At 38.4% G+C, this 16,223-nt stretch overlaps 1 protein-coding gene across 2 annotated transcripts in view; it reads right to left on the bottom strand.

Moving 5' to 3' along the window:
* Positions 1–1,214: 1,214 nt before the first annotated feature.
* The window catches only part of ANKRD28 (ankyrin repeat domain 28), a 93,598-nt gene continuing 78,589 nt past the window's right edge, over positions 1,215–16,223 (bottom strand). Inside the window, exons 16-28 of one of the 2 annotated variants that reach the window (XM_035130376.2) lie at positions 14,586–14,612; positions 13,420–13,494; positions 12,964–13,165; positions 11,997–12,084; positions 10,693–10,810; positions 9,689–9,908; positions 8,879–8,966; positions 8,709–8,792; positions 7,395–7,540; positions 6,444–6,526; positions 5,282–5,364; positions 4,454–4,545; positions 1,215–3,546 (exon numbers count right to left, since the gene is read on the bottom strand). In XM_035130376.2, coding sequence (XP_034986267.1) covers positions 3,260–3,546; positions 4,454–4,545; positions 5,282–5,364; positions 6,444–6,526; positions 7,395–7,540; positions 8,709–8,792; positions 8,879–8,966; positions 9,689–9,908; positions 10,693–10,810; positions 11,997–12,084; positions 12,964–13,165; positions 13,420–13,494; positions 14,586–14,612 — 1,593 coding nt within the window. In that variant the 3' untranslated portion in view covers positions 1,215–3,259. The remainder of the gene's footprint in view (positions 3,547–4,453; positions 4,546–5,281; positions 5,365–6,443; positions 6,527–7,394; positions 7,541–8,708; positions 8,793–8,878; positions 8,967–9,688; positions 9,909–10,692; positions 10,811–11,996; positions 12,085–12,963; positions 13,166–13,419; positions 13,495–14,585; positions 14,613–16,223) is intronic. The other variant, XM_035130377.2, reaches the window with a different exon arrangement.

Below are 16,223 nucleotides of genomic sequence, written 5' to 3'. Positions count from 1 at the left end.
GACTACAACTCCCATCATCCCTAGCTAGCAAGACCAGTGGTCAGGAATGATGGGAATTGTAGTCCGAAAACAGCTGGAGGCACAAGGTTGGGAAATACTGCTTTAGATATTTGAAGATGGCTGTGATATCGCCTCTCAGTCTCTGCTTTTCCAGGCTAAAACAAATCCAGCTGCCTCAACTGTTCCTCATAAAGCTTGGTTTCCAAACCCTTGATCACCTTGGGCTACCACCTCTGCACATGTTCTTGCTTGTCAATATCCTCCTTAAATTGTGATACCCAGGACTGGACACAGTTCTCCAAGTATGATCCGACCAAGGCATAGCAGTACTATTTCTTCCACCGATATGGACACTATATACTATACTTCTGTTGATGCAGCCTAGAATAGCATTAGCTTTATTTGCTGCTGCATCACACTGTTGACTCATGTTAAGCTTGTGGTCTACTAAGTCCTCAAGATCCCTCTCACATGTTACTACTGGCAAGCTAGTTGTCCCCCATCTTATATTTGTGCAGCTGGTTCTTCCTCCCTAAACGTTGCCCCACCCAGCCCACATTTTACCAGCTTCTGCATAAGAATATTCTAGGGGACTTTGTCAAAAGCCTTACTAAACTTAATACACACTATGTCCACAGTAGTCCTCTGATCCACCAAGCTTGTAACTCTTATAAAAAAAAGAAAGAAATGAGATTTGTCTGTCATGACTTGTTTCTGAGAAACTCAAGCTGGGTCTTTGCATCCAGTGTGGATAGATAGGTTAAACACTTGTGAACCGCCCTGAGATCTACAGATGAAGGGCAGTATACAAATTTAAAAAACAATAATACCGAGTAGAAAGGACTTTTATAGTGAACAGAAATGATGTTGCAGAATAATGTCACTATATTAATAATAAGATACTATATTAAGTGATGTGTTCTAATTCCACTTTCAATAACAGAACGCTACCCCCCCCCCAAAAAAAACACCAGAAGCTCTAAAGGACCCCAGTGTGAAAGATATTTACTGTATAAAAACAACAGTTTTACCTGCATTTAATCTTTTTTTCTGCCTAAAAGAATGAACTTGAGAAAACAAGAGAATGTCAAATGTAATGCTAATTAGACTTATGAGTAAATGCAAAACAATTGTATAAATAAAAGCACTGTTGTAGCATGTCAGCATCACTCACCAGCAACAGCAAGTTACCTACATCAGAAAAGAGAGGCTTACCAAGAACTTTTAGGTGGACAATATCCAGCTATTTCACAGCTAGAGTGCTAATGCTACCAAGTTCTGGTGGAATTAACAGGCCTTTCGATCAATTAGTAAGCCATCCATTCCATTTTATGCAATGCCAAAGCACATTAAGGAGAACAATATAGAAAAGCAAAGGCCCCAAGCTTTTCAAATTATCCAGTAGTAATAATGCATGTGATCAATGATCAAAAGGCCTCCAAAAGATAGCTTAGTTATTTGAATGACTGATCTTTGCTTTAGAATCAACAGGACCAAAAAGGGTTGTAGAATAGGATTTATAAATCTGAGGTATTCAATGAAGAGAAGCCCTTTCAGGAATTAACAATTATCCCACATGGATACACAGATTATTCATTAAATACAACTCTCACATCTGGGTTTTATTATACTCTGTAAAATATACACAGGAATCTTGATGTACTCAAAGAGTGCAGGTAAATACAGTATTCAAGCAGTCGCTATTTATATGTACATGCTCATTAATTCTTCAAAAACCCACAAAATTATCAAATAGATCAAAATACTGTCCTGTGTTTCCACACTATGTTCAGAAAACAAGCTGATAATTTACAATGGCATTAAGGTTTCCAGTTTCACAATACAAAAAGGATAAAAGAAGGTTGGGGTCAGTTTATAGCAAGTCATTTGTGTTTTACCTCAACATGCAAGAATATGTTCTTGCATGTACATAAGCAAGTTATAATTAAAATGTTACTTTTCAATTAAAGCAGAACCAAATAAAGTAAATACCTCTATTTTAACAAATTTATTTAACAAATTTCTTTTTAGGCTCGAGAAATGTATTCCATTTTTCAGCTGATTCATAGCCAGTTATAAATTAGACAAACTCAAGGGAAGCTGTAACTCTAGCTGAAGGACTTGGAATACATTTCCAAAGATTCATCACTGTACCTTTTTGATGAGGGGGAAACCATTTTAACCATCTCCCAGTCACATCCTGTGCCATAAAAGCTTAGGAGGTGGTTTTTTTTAATTAAAAAAATTATATACATCGTAGAGGCACAAATCTCATGGTCGTTGTATATGATGTAGAAGACTGGGCAAGCTGTAGAAAATGCCATTTCCCTAAGGCAGCCTAGCAGGGTGTCAGGATTTTACAATTCTCATTTTTGATGCAGTTTTGCTCATCCAGATAATTACCATTCCTGTATTTTGAATAAAAATATATATTTAAAACAGATTTATTTTCGTAAAAGTAAGCTGTGCAATAAATACTGCATCGCTGTCACATCTCCCTTTTATTATACTACTGTACAAGTTTCAGCCTGACTACTCCTGGTAAGGCCAGTACAGCTTCACTACTATAAGATTGTGACAAGTTCCTTTTCATTTCATCTCAGAGAAACAAACTGAAAATTACGTCCCGTCCCCCCCATGGTACATTTAACTGTGTTGGGAGGCCGTTAGGTGATTAAAAACAAATAAGACATTTAAAACCAAATCTAACATTAATTGTCAGAAGTAATTTAGGGGTTGGTTAAGACTATTACTTATTTAACCTATTCAACTTTTCAAAAAAAGTTTTTTTTTTAATTAAAAAAAGTCTAAGTTATTCATTTGGTCCTTTGGCAATTTGCTGCACAAACAACGCCTTCTGTACCAAACTCAATTATTGCCTTAAAAATGATCTTGGTAAGATTTAAATCTATTGTCTTCTTTGTTGTGTAACTTGTTTATTCATTTAGACAGACAATGGTGCACAGCCGTTTTAGGATTCTTCATGGCACCATGGACAACCTAGTACACTGCAATTAAATAACATTTTGTGTAATTTTTCTTTTCTTTTGCACCATGGATTTGAAGCATTTCCTTTGCATAACCTGCTTTTAAAAGCCTTTGGGAAGTTGCACAAGTATTTCATGTGCACCCATGTTTGTTTTAAAAAAACAACAGCTCTTCTGGGTGCCCCCTTTTTATATTCAGAAACTGCTTTCTCCAACAACACAATCTTGAAATTCAGCAAGTGGGTTCCTCTTCTGACCTCCAAGGAAGCTTCTTAATAGGTTTCAGAATCCGAGTCATTAAGTTCATCTTCTTCCGTATATGGGTAGCCATCTTCCCTGCCAATGTTGTTGAAACTACAGTAAGAGCTATGTTCACTTCTGATAATAGGCAAGGAGTCAAAGGTGACAGTTTTTGAGGTGTTGGTGTAATGATTAATGGCATTGAAAGTAAGGGAAGGTAGCGTGGTGCTTGACGAAACAGGCATCATTGTGGCCAGAATGAGAGCTAGGCAATCAGCAACATCCTTATTGGGAGCACAGGCCAAAGCTGGTGTATAACCTAGAGTCAGAATAAAATCATAAATTTTATTTCAAGAAACACCCCAAATTTCAGATATTGCTCCAAAGTCCAATCAATTGGTACAGCAGCAAAGTACGATTTTGTTATGCTATACAATCGTACCTTGGGTTCTCGAACGAAATCCGTGCCGGAAGTCCGCTCGACTTCTGAAAACCAAGGCGCGGCTTCCAGTTGGCTGCAGGAGCTTCCTGCACTCAATCTGAAGCCACGGCAGCCGTTTGGGTTCCAAAGAATGTCCTTAAACTGGAACACTCACTTCCGGGTTTGCGGCATTCAGGAGCCAAACTGTTTGAGTCACAAGGCATTCGAGAACCAAAGTACGACTGTACTAATTAAAAACTGAATTCTGTGGGTGACAGACAACTGTGTCCATCTGCCAAGTGGGGATGAGTTTCCATTTGTGCAATGGGACTCTGAGTTAGTGTGCCACCCCCCTGATCTAGCGCAGCTTCTATTTTAGACTAGCCACAACTTTTGTGACATCCAAACTGTGCTGAATGGAAACAAGTCAACTTCAAACCACAGTTTATAAAGGTGGCTAATTCTCAGCAATTAGCTGCACTTTTGGGTTTGGATATAATGCTTAACTGTGGCTAATCTAATATTGAACCTTCCAATCTCCTTGTAACTGCAGTGGGAAGAAGGTGGGGAGCACGCAAGCCCAAGGCGAACAGCAACACGTAACATGGTTTAGCATTGCAGGTGAACCAGGTGACCACTGATTTAGATAGCATTAGACAAATTCATGGAAAATAGACCCCAATAGATGCCCAGAAGCAGCATACCTTTGAATACCAGGCTTCTTGGAGGCAATATGGCACTGCTGGAAAAGGAAGTGCTATGCAGGCTCTTTTGATTCAACTTTACCTTGTTTAAATTTACTTACCATTTTCATCAACGGCAAGTACACTTGCTCCTTTTCCTAGAAGTTCTTGAACTACAACTGTTAATCCATTCCGAGCAGCAACATGCAAAGGTCTGTAGAGACAACCACATACAAATCTTACAACAAACACATTAAAAATGCATACAAAGATTACTGTCTGATTATATTAGTATTTTCATTTCTATCCTTGTGAAGAGGTAATTATATACATATTAAAGCAAGCGGTTGCAATTTCTAGAGTAGAAAAAGTGATATCCAAATATTTGAGCATGTTTAAATATCTGTAAGTAGCTTGTTATGTATCTGTAGAATTAATGTATTATTACAATACAGAGAGGGTAGGAGTTATAGTCCAGCAATATCTGAAGGACCAAAGGTTAGCCAACAGACAGAATCAATATGGTATGAGACTAAGCAGTTCTTTGGTTCTCATGTAACCTGTGATTTTTGTGTGAACTAACTCTCATCCTATTCCAAGCAAACATGAATCAGAGTACAGTAACTGTGTCAGTAACTAGCCAAACATCCTTTTTCTGTACCTTGTTTTAAGCCAGCATGATTACTATTTCCCTGCCTTGTGACCTCTAAATTATTGCTACTTTTGTTTACTGTTAATATTTCTGTTCTGCCTTGCCCTTTGCCTAATGTTTCCATGAAGACCATTTCTTAAAACATCGTATAGATTCAATTCACATTTTGCCAATTATCACACAAAAAATATTTAGTGAGCATTTCCCCCCATAATCTCCCTGCTCCCACTCCACTACATTCACCTAAATATAGTTTCTTCAATAATAGATTTTCAGTGCTATATGAAGCTCTACTTACGTCTGCAAGGCTGCATTGGTGGCATTGATGAGATTTCTATCTGTAATCTTCTCCAGTATTAACAAGGCACTAGTTTCATGACCCTTTTTTAAAAAGGAAGGAAAAGGAAAAAGAGATTCTTTATTCTTCCTTTAAAACAAAAATCTATTATTTTAAACCTTGGCAAATTTCACATGTATATTTGAAACAATCTACACAAGTTTTCTTTAGATTATATAAACAACAGAGATTTGTAACTAGTAGGTAGAGTTTTTATTAGCACTAAGTATGGTCTGCGGAAGGACACAAGATCCTTAGCCCAATATGCTTAGATATTATAGTGGTGAAGACTGCATGTTTCTGTCTTTTACTTCAGTGTCTACAATTTTTGTACCCACTGCTGCCTCTCTTCCTTCATTCCCTTTCTTAACCGTATCATCTTCTCTCCCCCTTTGCCAAAATGCCCTCTGTATTCCTAGCAGGTCCAGTATATGCGATGATGTTTCATCTGCCCAATAATGGAGTAGTTCTGGTAGAGAGTCCAGACCACGGGACACCTTAAAAAGCTCAACAGATGGACGTCATTGTCTTAGCTTTAGATCAGGCATAGGCAAACTTGGCCCTCCAGATGTTTTGGGACTACAATTCCCACCATCCCTGACTACTGGTCCTGTTAGCTAGGGATGATGGGAGTTGTAGTCCCAAAACATTGCCTATGCCTGATTTATATTACACACACATATGCATACACACGAAGTGATCTGTCACAAGGTGTGGTGATTGCCACCAGCATTGAGGTAAAGCGGGCATAGGCAAACTCGGCCTTCCAGATGTTTTGGGACTACAACTCCCATCATCCCTAGCTAACAGTACCAGCGGCCAGGGATGATGGGAATTGTAATCCCAAAACATGTGGAGGGCCGAGTTTGCCTATGCCTGCTTTAGATAGCCATTGTTAAAAATCTGTTACCTGGCTCACAATGTTGATGCAACTATGAATGAAGCAAGCATGATAAAGAACTCTGCACCCCACTCAAGGTGTAGTTCTTTCCCAGTGCATTTAAAATACTGCTGTGCCACCACTGCTGCTCTAGACCAACTTTATTCAAATGGATAAATGATGAAAACCATGACGAGACCAGCAATAAATCACAGAAGCTCCAAACTGGAAAATGATACATACCTTGCTGCAAGCCAAATGCAGTGCTGTGTTTTTACACTTATCTTGCAAGGTCAGATCGGCTTTAGCACTGCTAACCAGCACCTCTGAAAGAAGTAAAGTGTTACATTAACTGAAAAGATGCAGTTATAGACGGAAGCTTTGTAGTGTTTTTTTTTAACTGTTCTCTCATCAGCAGAGATTGTTCCCAACTCAGAAGTGTAAATAGGCCTGACATGATTAAGAACATAAGAGCATGCTTGCTGTATCAGATCAAAAGCCTTTCAAGTTGAGCGTTCTGTTTCACAAAGTTGTCAACCAGAGATGCCTTTGGGAATCCCTCAAGCATGATTTGAATGCAATACAAAATAAAAAAATTCCTTCCAGCAGCACCTTAAAGACCAACTAAGGTTTTATTTTGGTATGAGCTTTCGTGTGCATGCACACTTCTTCAGATGCATGCACACGAAAGCTCATACCAAAATAAAAACTTAGTTGGTCTTTAAGCTGCTGCTGGAAGGATTTTTTAAATTTTGTTTCAACTACGTCAGACCAACACGGCTACCTACCTGTAACTTGAATGCAATAGTCTCTCCCACCACTCAAGTAACTGTTAGTAACATTTGTTTGTTTGTGTGTGCAAATTTCCCTACTGCCCCCGTTTCATCATCCTATGCTTTTCTATCCTCTAAGACGTCACTCGACAGGTTGCCTGACTTAACACTGCGGCTTATCCCGTGAATGAAATTATGAAACTACTGTACAGTAGTTGTTAAGAGGATGTGTGTTCTTTTGAATCAAATTCTGTTGATTAATAAAAATATTAACCAAAAAAGTTGCTTGGTTGATCAATTTGAAATCTGCAAATCTACTTTAAAAAATGGCCTATGCAGTTCCAATGCAAGCTTTTTATGTTAGTATAATTAATAGTTATTAGTAATGAAAACAAAAAATACACAAGAGTTCTCTTTTTACCAACTGTATTTGTTTGTCCATTTTCTGCAGCCATCATTAGAGGTGTCTTCCCAGAAGAATCTACGGAGTTTACTTGTGCATTATGGCTGAGCAAAAGCTGTAAGCACTCTACATGGTCCGTAAAGGCTGCTGCATGAAGAGGAGTTCTGGGGAGAAGAAAAAGAGCGCACTTTGTAGATTAAAAAGCAGGCTAACAACTAATATCATATGCATGATTCTACTTAAAAACACAAATCGTCTAGCAGTTGTGAAAAAAACTGCTTTAAAATTTAGAAGATTATGATTTGTGAATTTGAATTATCTCAACATATATAGAGTCAACTATTGCCCTCTTGCCCTTTTCATGGAATAACAAGGGGCAGGAGATATAGAAAGAGTTGTTGTTGTTTAGTCGTTAGAAAGAGTAGGGTTGGGCAAAGCACTGCAGATATTACAAAAGAGGTCCAAACCCAGATCTCAGCCCAAAATATCCAAAGCTTCTTTTCATATCATAATTATTTTCTTAAGAGTTTTGGTTTACTGTGTAATGAAAGTGCAATCCTATATAAGTTTAATGAAGGATTCCCATATACTTATATGTAGGATCACACAGCTTTATTTCTTTATTTATTGAACATATTATAAATTATACATATCACTGAAATATATAGGGAAGGGAATAGTCCAGTCAGCTTGAAATTATAAGTCAAGTATTAAATCTAGCTGGAATATATATAATAGTTAACCTACCATTGTAAAATACTAAGCTTTTACAGATATTAAAACATCAGCTGTTTTAAATTAGAACACACAGATCTGCACTATATATTTAAAGCAGTATCATACCAAAGAATCCTGAGAACTGTCGCTCATTAAGGGTACTGAGAGTTGTTAAGAGCCCCGTTCCTCTCATAGAGCTACAGATTGGTTTAACAACCAATTCCATTTCCCAGGGAACTCTGGGAACTGTAGCTCCCTGAGGGGGATAGGGGTCTCTTAACAACTCTTGGCACCCTGAACAAACCACAGTTCCCAGAATTCATTGGGGGAAGCCATGACTGTTTAAAGTATGGTACTGTTTAAAATGTGTAGTGCAGATGGGGCCTTAATCTAGATTAAACACGTGAAACCTGCGACAAAATGTTGTAGTTGGCATGCTGCTGTCCAGGATTCCAACCAGCCATGCTTTCTACCAAGACACTTCATTACATTCACTCTCCACCTCTCTTACTGGGATAACAGTCAGAGAACACATAAGGCAGCAACTCTGGCTGCCTATTAAACAGAACTGAAAATGCAGAACATTCTTTTTATTAAATGTGCTTCAAACCTTACCTGTCTTTTCCATCTGTAGAATTTACAATGCTAGAACCCAGTGTATCAATTAGCATTTCAGCAGCGCCCTCGTTATCATTAATCCTATCAGAAATTTAAAAGGGAATTACTTCCAGAAAAGCTGAAGTTTGTTAAAAAGATACAATGAAATCCATGTAGAAGTTGCTTACACAGCACAATGCAATGGGCTGAAAGAATTTCCTTCCATTTTCTGGAAAACTTCCTGTTCCAAAAGAACCTCAACACAGCTGTCATGACCTAAAATGGTTTAAATGCCAGATAGCAAATGAAAAATAATACAAATCAGAAGTCTTGGTTATGAAACACTAAGTATAAATAGAATGTATAGTTTATTTCTTATTATATGTCACGTGTTGGAAACTGATGTGTATTTTGGAACACTCCTGACTATCAGGTAATCGTAGCCATAGGTACCATTTTTCATGGCTACGATGCTGTCACACAGCTACTATAATAGAAATGAGGTGAAACCAACAGAGGGGGAGGGAGGAGATAAATGAATTGAAGATCTATTGGCAGAAATATTGAATAGGGTGTGTCTTTTGTGCATGTGGACTCCGACACTTACAGTATTTATCTTATTCCTGTATGTGTTTATTTGCTATCCAAGACTCGTACTGTGGCCTGGCAATTGTCTCCTACAGAGACATCCTGGCACATGACACTTCTAATTAGTCACATGCTGTGGGACCAATCAGCTACAAACTTCCTAAGGTTCTTTTGCATGTGTAAATATTCATGGTATGGCGCCTAAGATAATAGGTTGCATCTGGCCAAAATCCTTCTCTAGTTCTCCTGGTGCATTTTAGGGTTTTATTAGTTAGCACTGTCTGATCTGAGAATGGCAATGGAGATTGGAAGCACAAGGCAGCTTGCACGAGTCACGTGATTCTACACCAGCCAAGTTTTCGTCTTCCCCTAGAATATTTATTCTTAAGAAATGATCATGTCTTATTTACCATTGTAACAGGCCCAGTGCAATGATGTATATCCATGATTGTCTGCAAGGGCAGGTACTGTATCTCCAGATGCTGCTGACTGCAAGAGTGCTCCTAACACCCCAATATGTCCACATGCAGCTGACAAATGTATAGGTGTTCGTCCTCTGCAATCTCGTAGTATGGACTTTGCACCATGTTGAAGCAGAGCTTCTACACACTCCTCGTGTCCCGTAACTGCCTGGAAAAATGTAACACAGAAAGCATATATTGCGACAACTTGTATATAGTCACAAAGAAGAAAAATCAATGGTCTCCTCAGTTATGTGATCCATCCATTGCTTCACTACCATATCAGCCCAATCAGTTTTCACATCGATAAATGGGCAAAGCTGGACATTTGTGTACAAAAAGGCAGGTGGAGCCTGCTAGGAATGTAGGCTTCAAAAGCTATTGAGAGCTGACAGGGCCGGCTCTAGGCCCACCCCCAGTGGGCTCTCCGGAGGCACGCGGGCCTGGGGCTGCCTCCGCCGCGTGCAGGCTGGGTGGTGTAGTGCAGCTGCGCCCACAGCAGCCCAACTGCGCACGGCGCCCGCCCGCCTGCTGCGCTGGGAAACGGGGCAGGGGGGGCGCGCCGGAGGGATCCGGCGCACCACGGCGCCTGGCATGCTTAAGACGGCCCTGAGAGCTGATTTTGCATGTCTTTGGACACTTTCCAAACAGCATTTGTTTCTGTATTGTTAACGCTACAGCATTTACATTGTAAGCCACTTTGTAACAGTTTGCTATAAAAGGGGGGGGGATATATAACATACAGTACAAACAAAGTGCTCTGGATCCAGACTAAGTTAGTTGAACTTAGTTTCCATTGAAATCAATGACTTGCTTGTTGCGCTGAGCTCAGCAAGACCTCTAAGCATAACCAAATCAGTCTATATCTAAAGCAATGTTTCTCTAGGGAAACTTCAGCGATACTACCTATTGAAGCAAAAGGTGAGGCAGGGGACAATGAATGACACACTTACTCCTCTGTGCAATGCTGTTCTTCCCCATTTATCTTTGGCATCTACATTTGCTCCTTTATTAAGCAATGAATAGACACAATCTGTGTGCCCATTGAGAACAGACAACATCAGAGGAGTCCTGGAAGAGAAACAAAAAAAACCCATACCTTCTATGTTAACAAGCTCACAAACCTGCTCACGTGGCAAGCTAGACAACTGTGAAGAGAAACATTAGCAAATCCTAGTTTGACTCAGTCCATGGACTGGAAGGGCTGCTGCACATTTGAATGGAGACAGAGACAACTCTTCTTAAAAGGAGCATACCATATATTAAAGAGAGTAGGATAGAGAAGCCAGGTCAAAATACAGTTGTGATGCACCTTTCACTATTGTTGCCTCATAACTGTCTGCAAACCACAACCTAAAAATGTATGCAATGCCTTAGCCCTTTGTTCTTTATTTTATTTGCAGAATGATTTGAAGATCTGCCTGGTAATAAACTATTTCATGGGTTTTTAAATAATGAATGCTCTGCAACAATTCAGCACTGAGTTTCATAAAAGGCCAGCTGGAGGTAATTGCTCAATACTGCATATCTTAATTTGAAAATAAACTTTATCCAAAACATGACCACTGGGAATAATAAATTATTATGAAAATGATAAAATATATTTATTTACATTCTTTATCTGAATCTATTTCCTCCAGGCAAACCATGAACTATAAATCCAAGAACAAACTTTGGTTATAGCTTTGAGTTTGTCTGGAGTGAGGCAAACCATGAACCTGAGTTTGGATGAAACACTAAGCCAACCGCATTGGCTTAGCTCAGAGCAGAGCACCGGTAGCAGGGCCAGAGGAGGAGCAAATGGTGAAATCTCCTCTCAGGTCCTGGTGCATTCAAGCTAAGTCATGATTTCACTTAGTGTTACATGAACAGGTCCATGAAAGCCTAGTAAAAAAAAGTTTGAAAAGACAAAAAAGCAATTCAGCTATTAAAGAAAACCTCATTATTCGGTTCATAGTCTATTGTAATATTTACTGTATGTGTTCAAAGCAAATAAACATCAGGCAAATATGAGTATATTTCTTTTTTAAAATCAAATGGTCCTAAAGGATTTTTTTAAATGCTATTTTGATTTCATGCTCATGATATATATATATGTGTGTATATATATGTGTGTGTATATATATATATATATATATATATATATATATATATATATATATTAGCAATGATTAAACTATCATATATAATACTACTCATACTGTCAGCCCAGCACTAGCTAGCTCATTTTAAGAGAAAATTGCAATTTGAGACATACTGTCCATTTCCGTCTTGGATGTCGACAGCATTCTGTGGTTCTGCATTTCCTATCAATAACCGCAGACATTCTGAATGACCATTTGTAGCTGTAAAATATTAACAAAAACCATTAAAATAATTAAACATCAAATTATTTGAAAAATTATAATTTATGTTTTAAGATGGTCAGAAGGTATTACTGCATTAAAGCATAAAATACATTTTTCCCAGTGATGCAACCACAATCCATTTATCCTAAGGGTGAAATAATGCAAATTTTGGCTGACAAATCTGGATTAACCACAGACCTTAGGCTTTAGTGGAGATGGTAAGAGGGAATGGCTGAGATTCACATCACATAAGGGAGAAACTTGCAACTTACAGGATTTGTTTTGCCTGGGTGGGGATTATGTGATCAAGAGGGTTGGGTATAAATCTTTAAAAATAAATTTTAAAAAAATTGACTGAGGATCCCAAGTCATGCAGAAAGCACACACATTTCATGTGCTGGGCTGATTCTTCATGTTATCCATGCAAGGCTACCATCAAAGCCCAAACCTTAAGGGAGACCAGAAAATATAACCACATACAATTCATTGCTCTGGGTGCCTAAATATTTTTTGATAACTCCAAACCTCTGCAAAAACAAATGGACAAGGAAAGGAAGGAGACAGAAGCTCCAAAGCCATGTAGTTAGAGATGTGGAGGCCTGGATTTAACACCTCTAGTTATAAAATAGGGTCCAATAAAACCAAATAAAATAACCAGAGTAATATCAATATAACATATTCAAAGCAATTTTTGTAACTATCTGCTTTTTAGAAACAGCAGAATTAGATAATCTGCTCTCTATTTGTAAGACCACTTAAGATTTTTTTAAAAAAGAATTAAGCAGTATATAAATTTTGTTAAACAAAATAAACAAATTTCTACCCTATTTACTACTTTTCTGCTATGATATAAAAACGAAGCATTAAAGGTCTTACCTGCAGCATGTATTGGTGTTCTCTTTACAACATAGTCTTTCACCAAAATAGATGCCCCCTGATTAATTAGTACATCGACACATTCAACGTGTCCTTTAAAAGCTGCAAGATCCAATGGCGTTCTACCATTATTGTTCCGGACATCAAGATCCAATAAAGACTGCACTAATACTTCCAGCGCTTGATGGTGTCCATGATAGGCCTGAGAAATGTCACAACTTTAGATAGATGGGGACATTATAGCATTTATGATAATAATGAATCAGATTTGAGGCAAAAATGTACACTTTACGAAGATATCTATCAAATGTGGTCCAGGTTTTAGCAAGCGTAAATAATTATTGATGCATAAATGAACTCAAAGCACAAGTCAAAATTACATTAAATCGTCCAATGCAAAGGTGTGTTTATTTTCTAAAAGGCCAATAATCAATATTTGGTGAACTAAATACTTACAGCTAAGTGCAATGGACTAATAGGTGCCCTGTTGTCTGAATCATTCAGCATGTCTGTTCCAGATGTTTCCATTAGCTAAACAGAAAAATATACATTATAAAAGTCATATTATTTTTAATTAACATACATACTTCAACAATGCATGGTTGTCCCAATCTAAATTCATTAACAGAGGGAAAATACCAAAGTGAGGAATTTGTATTTTAAAATAAAAACATGCTTGTTAAGCTCTTGTAACAAAAACAAAAAGAGCTTACACTTAAACTTTTCATATTTTTTCCTGACATACTATAAAACACATTAGAAAGACTTGATGTGAACAAAGTTGTTGTTGTTGTTATAAAAAAATCAGTTAATGGTTATAGGCCTCCAGGAAAAGACTGGGCGAGAAATGGAAGCATATGAGAAGGATGTTCCTTGGCTTGGTTCACATGTCACAGAAAGACAGGGTATGGTTTACTGTAACGGCATGAATATGCTGGCTCCTGGCTCGGAGATGACACCCACTTTCCTGATCCCCCAAGCTTTTTAAGTCACCAAATAATGGCAAGCTAAGCCAAAGTTTGGTTCAGCATGCCATCCCAAGCCTGGATTGTGGTAAACGTCTCTTCTCCCTAACCACGACCTGTAATCATTGGATGACCCTCTGCTACAAGGAGAACACTTAATTATGATCCCAGCTTTGGACAAAACACGAAGCCAAATCTTGGCTTAGTTGTTGTGCCACATTAACTTTAAAAGCTAGAGGATCAAAGCAGCTGCAATATCCTCCCTGGGCGCTGCATGATCATGCTATGCTATGGTTTGAGCTTAGCATGATGTGTGAATGCAGCCTTTAAGGAATCAAGCTGAATTAAAGAAGCAAGAAAACTACAGCACGAAAACTGAGCTAAATGAGAAACAAGCAGCAATTTGTGGTTTCTTTAACTTGTCTACTTGTATCACCAGGAACACAGTAGACAACATAAAAGCTATCTGAACGTTACTAATTAGCTTCTTTGGAAAACAAACTAGAAGAGCCATATGTTTTATTCTGAGTGATTCAACTTTTAGTTAAGTATCTGCTGAATTTCCAGTATAAATAATGAAATGTCAAACAAAATTAGGCTATAAAGCATTCTGAATATTTGCAATAAATATTTTACAGCAAATGTCTTTATACTTACAACATCTAGAGGTGTTTCACTGGCAATCTGCAATGAAACCCACAGTTTAGATAACAGTTGCTAAAAATGTGAATACAAAACTCCAAGTTTTCTATTATTCTTTAGAAAATTCAGTTCCGAATTTAAGTTTATAAAACAGTAATTGTAATTCAAATATGTACATATCTTTGCAGATATGTATTACGCTTTGTATAGTTAGTTCCACGCTTTGGAACTAACTATAATATCCTCAGTGTAGTTAAAGGCAACAATCCAATTGATTTTGTTTGAAATGGACTTTACATATTGGCCAAGATTCAAAGAACAATGCTTGTTCTGAGCTTCTGTTTTTTAAACAGTATGCCACACAGCAATGATTTTTCAAAAGCAGATTGTGGTATGGTATTAGGGTCTACAGTTCAAAGAAAAAGGGGAAAAATCACATGAACATGCTTAATAAATAATAAAATAATAGTTCCTCTTTAACCAAGCTTTTTGCTAATTGACACCTTTTTAATGTGGAAGAGGAGATTATTGGATTTTCTTTGTTTTTGTTTTTATTATGTGTTTTACCGTGTTTCCTCTTTTTAAAGACACCATCTTATAACATTTTTTCCTCAAAAAAAACAGGGTGGCTTATTTTCGGTGGGATGTCTTATTTTTATTGCGTCAGTATGGTACGGTACAGCAATCTACATTTCTTCAATTAAAATTAAGTCATCTTCTTCTGGCTGCTTTTAGGTGTCAATATACACATTCCTGCCATCTTCCAGAAATGGCTAAAAAGATTAAAGTTTGGCACCTCTGGACAGGGGACTCAAGAGCATATTGCAACTTTAAGTTTGGCACAATTAAAGTGCTTTGTTGTCCTAGTGCAACAAAACCACTTTGTTTTTTTAATTGGAACTTTGTGTTGTTTGGAAACTTGAAATCCACTGAGAACTGTGGGATGAACAAATTGTCAATGGAAAAACCTGCAAACACTCCACAAGCAAGTTGGAATGAATGCTTGCTCAATGAAGTCTGGATGATAAAGAGTAAAAGCTTTGAGTTTGAATGCCAACAAACAGGTCATCTGGAAAAGCCCTTGGTTGTTTTTTTAAATAAACGGGAGGAGGGAGGGAAGGAGAGAAGCTTCCCTGTACTCCTCCATAAAGATCTGCTTCCTCGCAGATTTTAAAAAATCATCCCACCTTCAGCCAACAAACATCAGTGGCTGGGCAAGGAGGAGGAGGAAAGCGATCCATGGGGCAAAGCTACCTTAAAAAATGGGAGGAGGGAGGGAAGGAGAGAAGCTTCAAAAGCGCCAAGTTCTCAACAGGGGTTCCTTACAGTTCCTGTATTTATCTCCTTGCACGCGACAGTGCTTCTCGCTCCCTCAGTCGTCTTTGTCGGCAAGTCTCGTCCCGCGCAAGAGGAGTCTTTTTCCCCCACCTCGCTCGGGCAAGAGGAGTCTTCCCCCCCGCCCACCTTGCTCGGGCAAGAGGTGCCTTTTCCCCCCGTGCCTCTTGCTGGTTTGCTGCTCCCGGCAGGAACAGGAAGAGGCGTTTCCTTCCCCCCCCCGCGCCTCTCCCTTTTGTTCTCCCCACGCCTCTAGCTGCTTTGTTGGCAATGGGGACAATGGCAGCACCATGGCTTACTTTCAGGGTACGCCTTATT

This window comes from Zootoca vivipara, chromosome 12 (assembly GCF_963506605.1).
Source record: "Zootoca vivipara chromosome 12, rZooViv1.1, whole genome shotgun sequence".
NCBI lineage: Eukaryota > Metazoa > Chordata > Lepidosauria > Squamata > Lacertidae > Zootoca > Zootoca vivipara.
The sequence above is the reverse complement of the archived record's forward strand: the minus strand, read 5'-3'. Positions and strand labels throughout refer to the sequence as shown.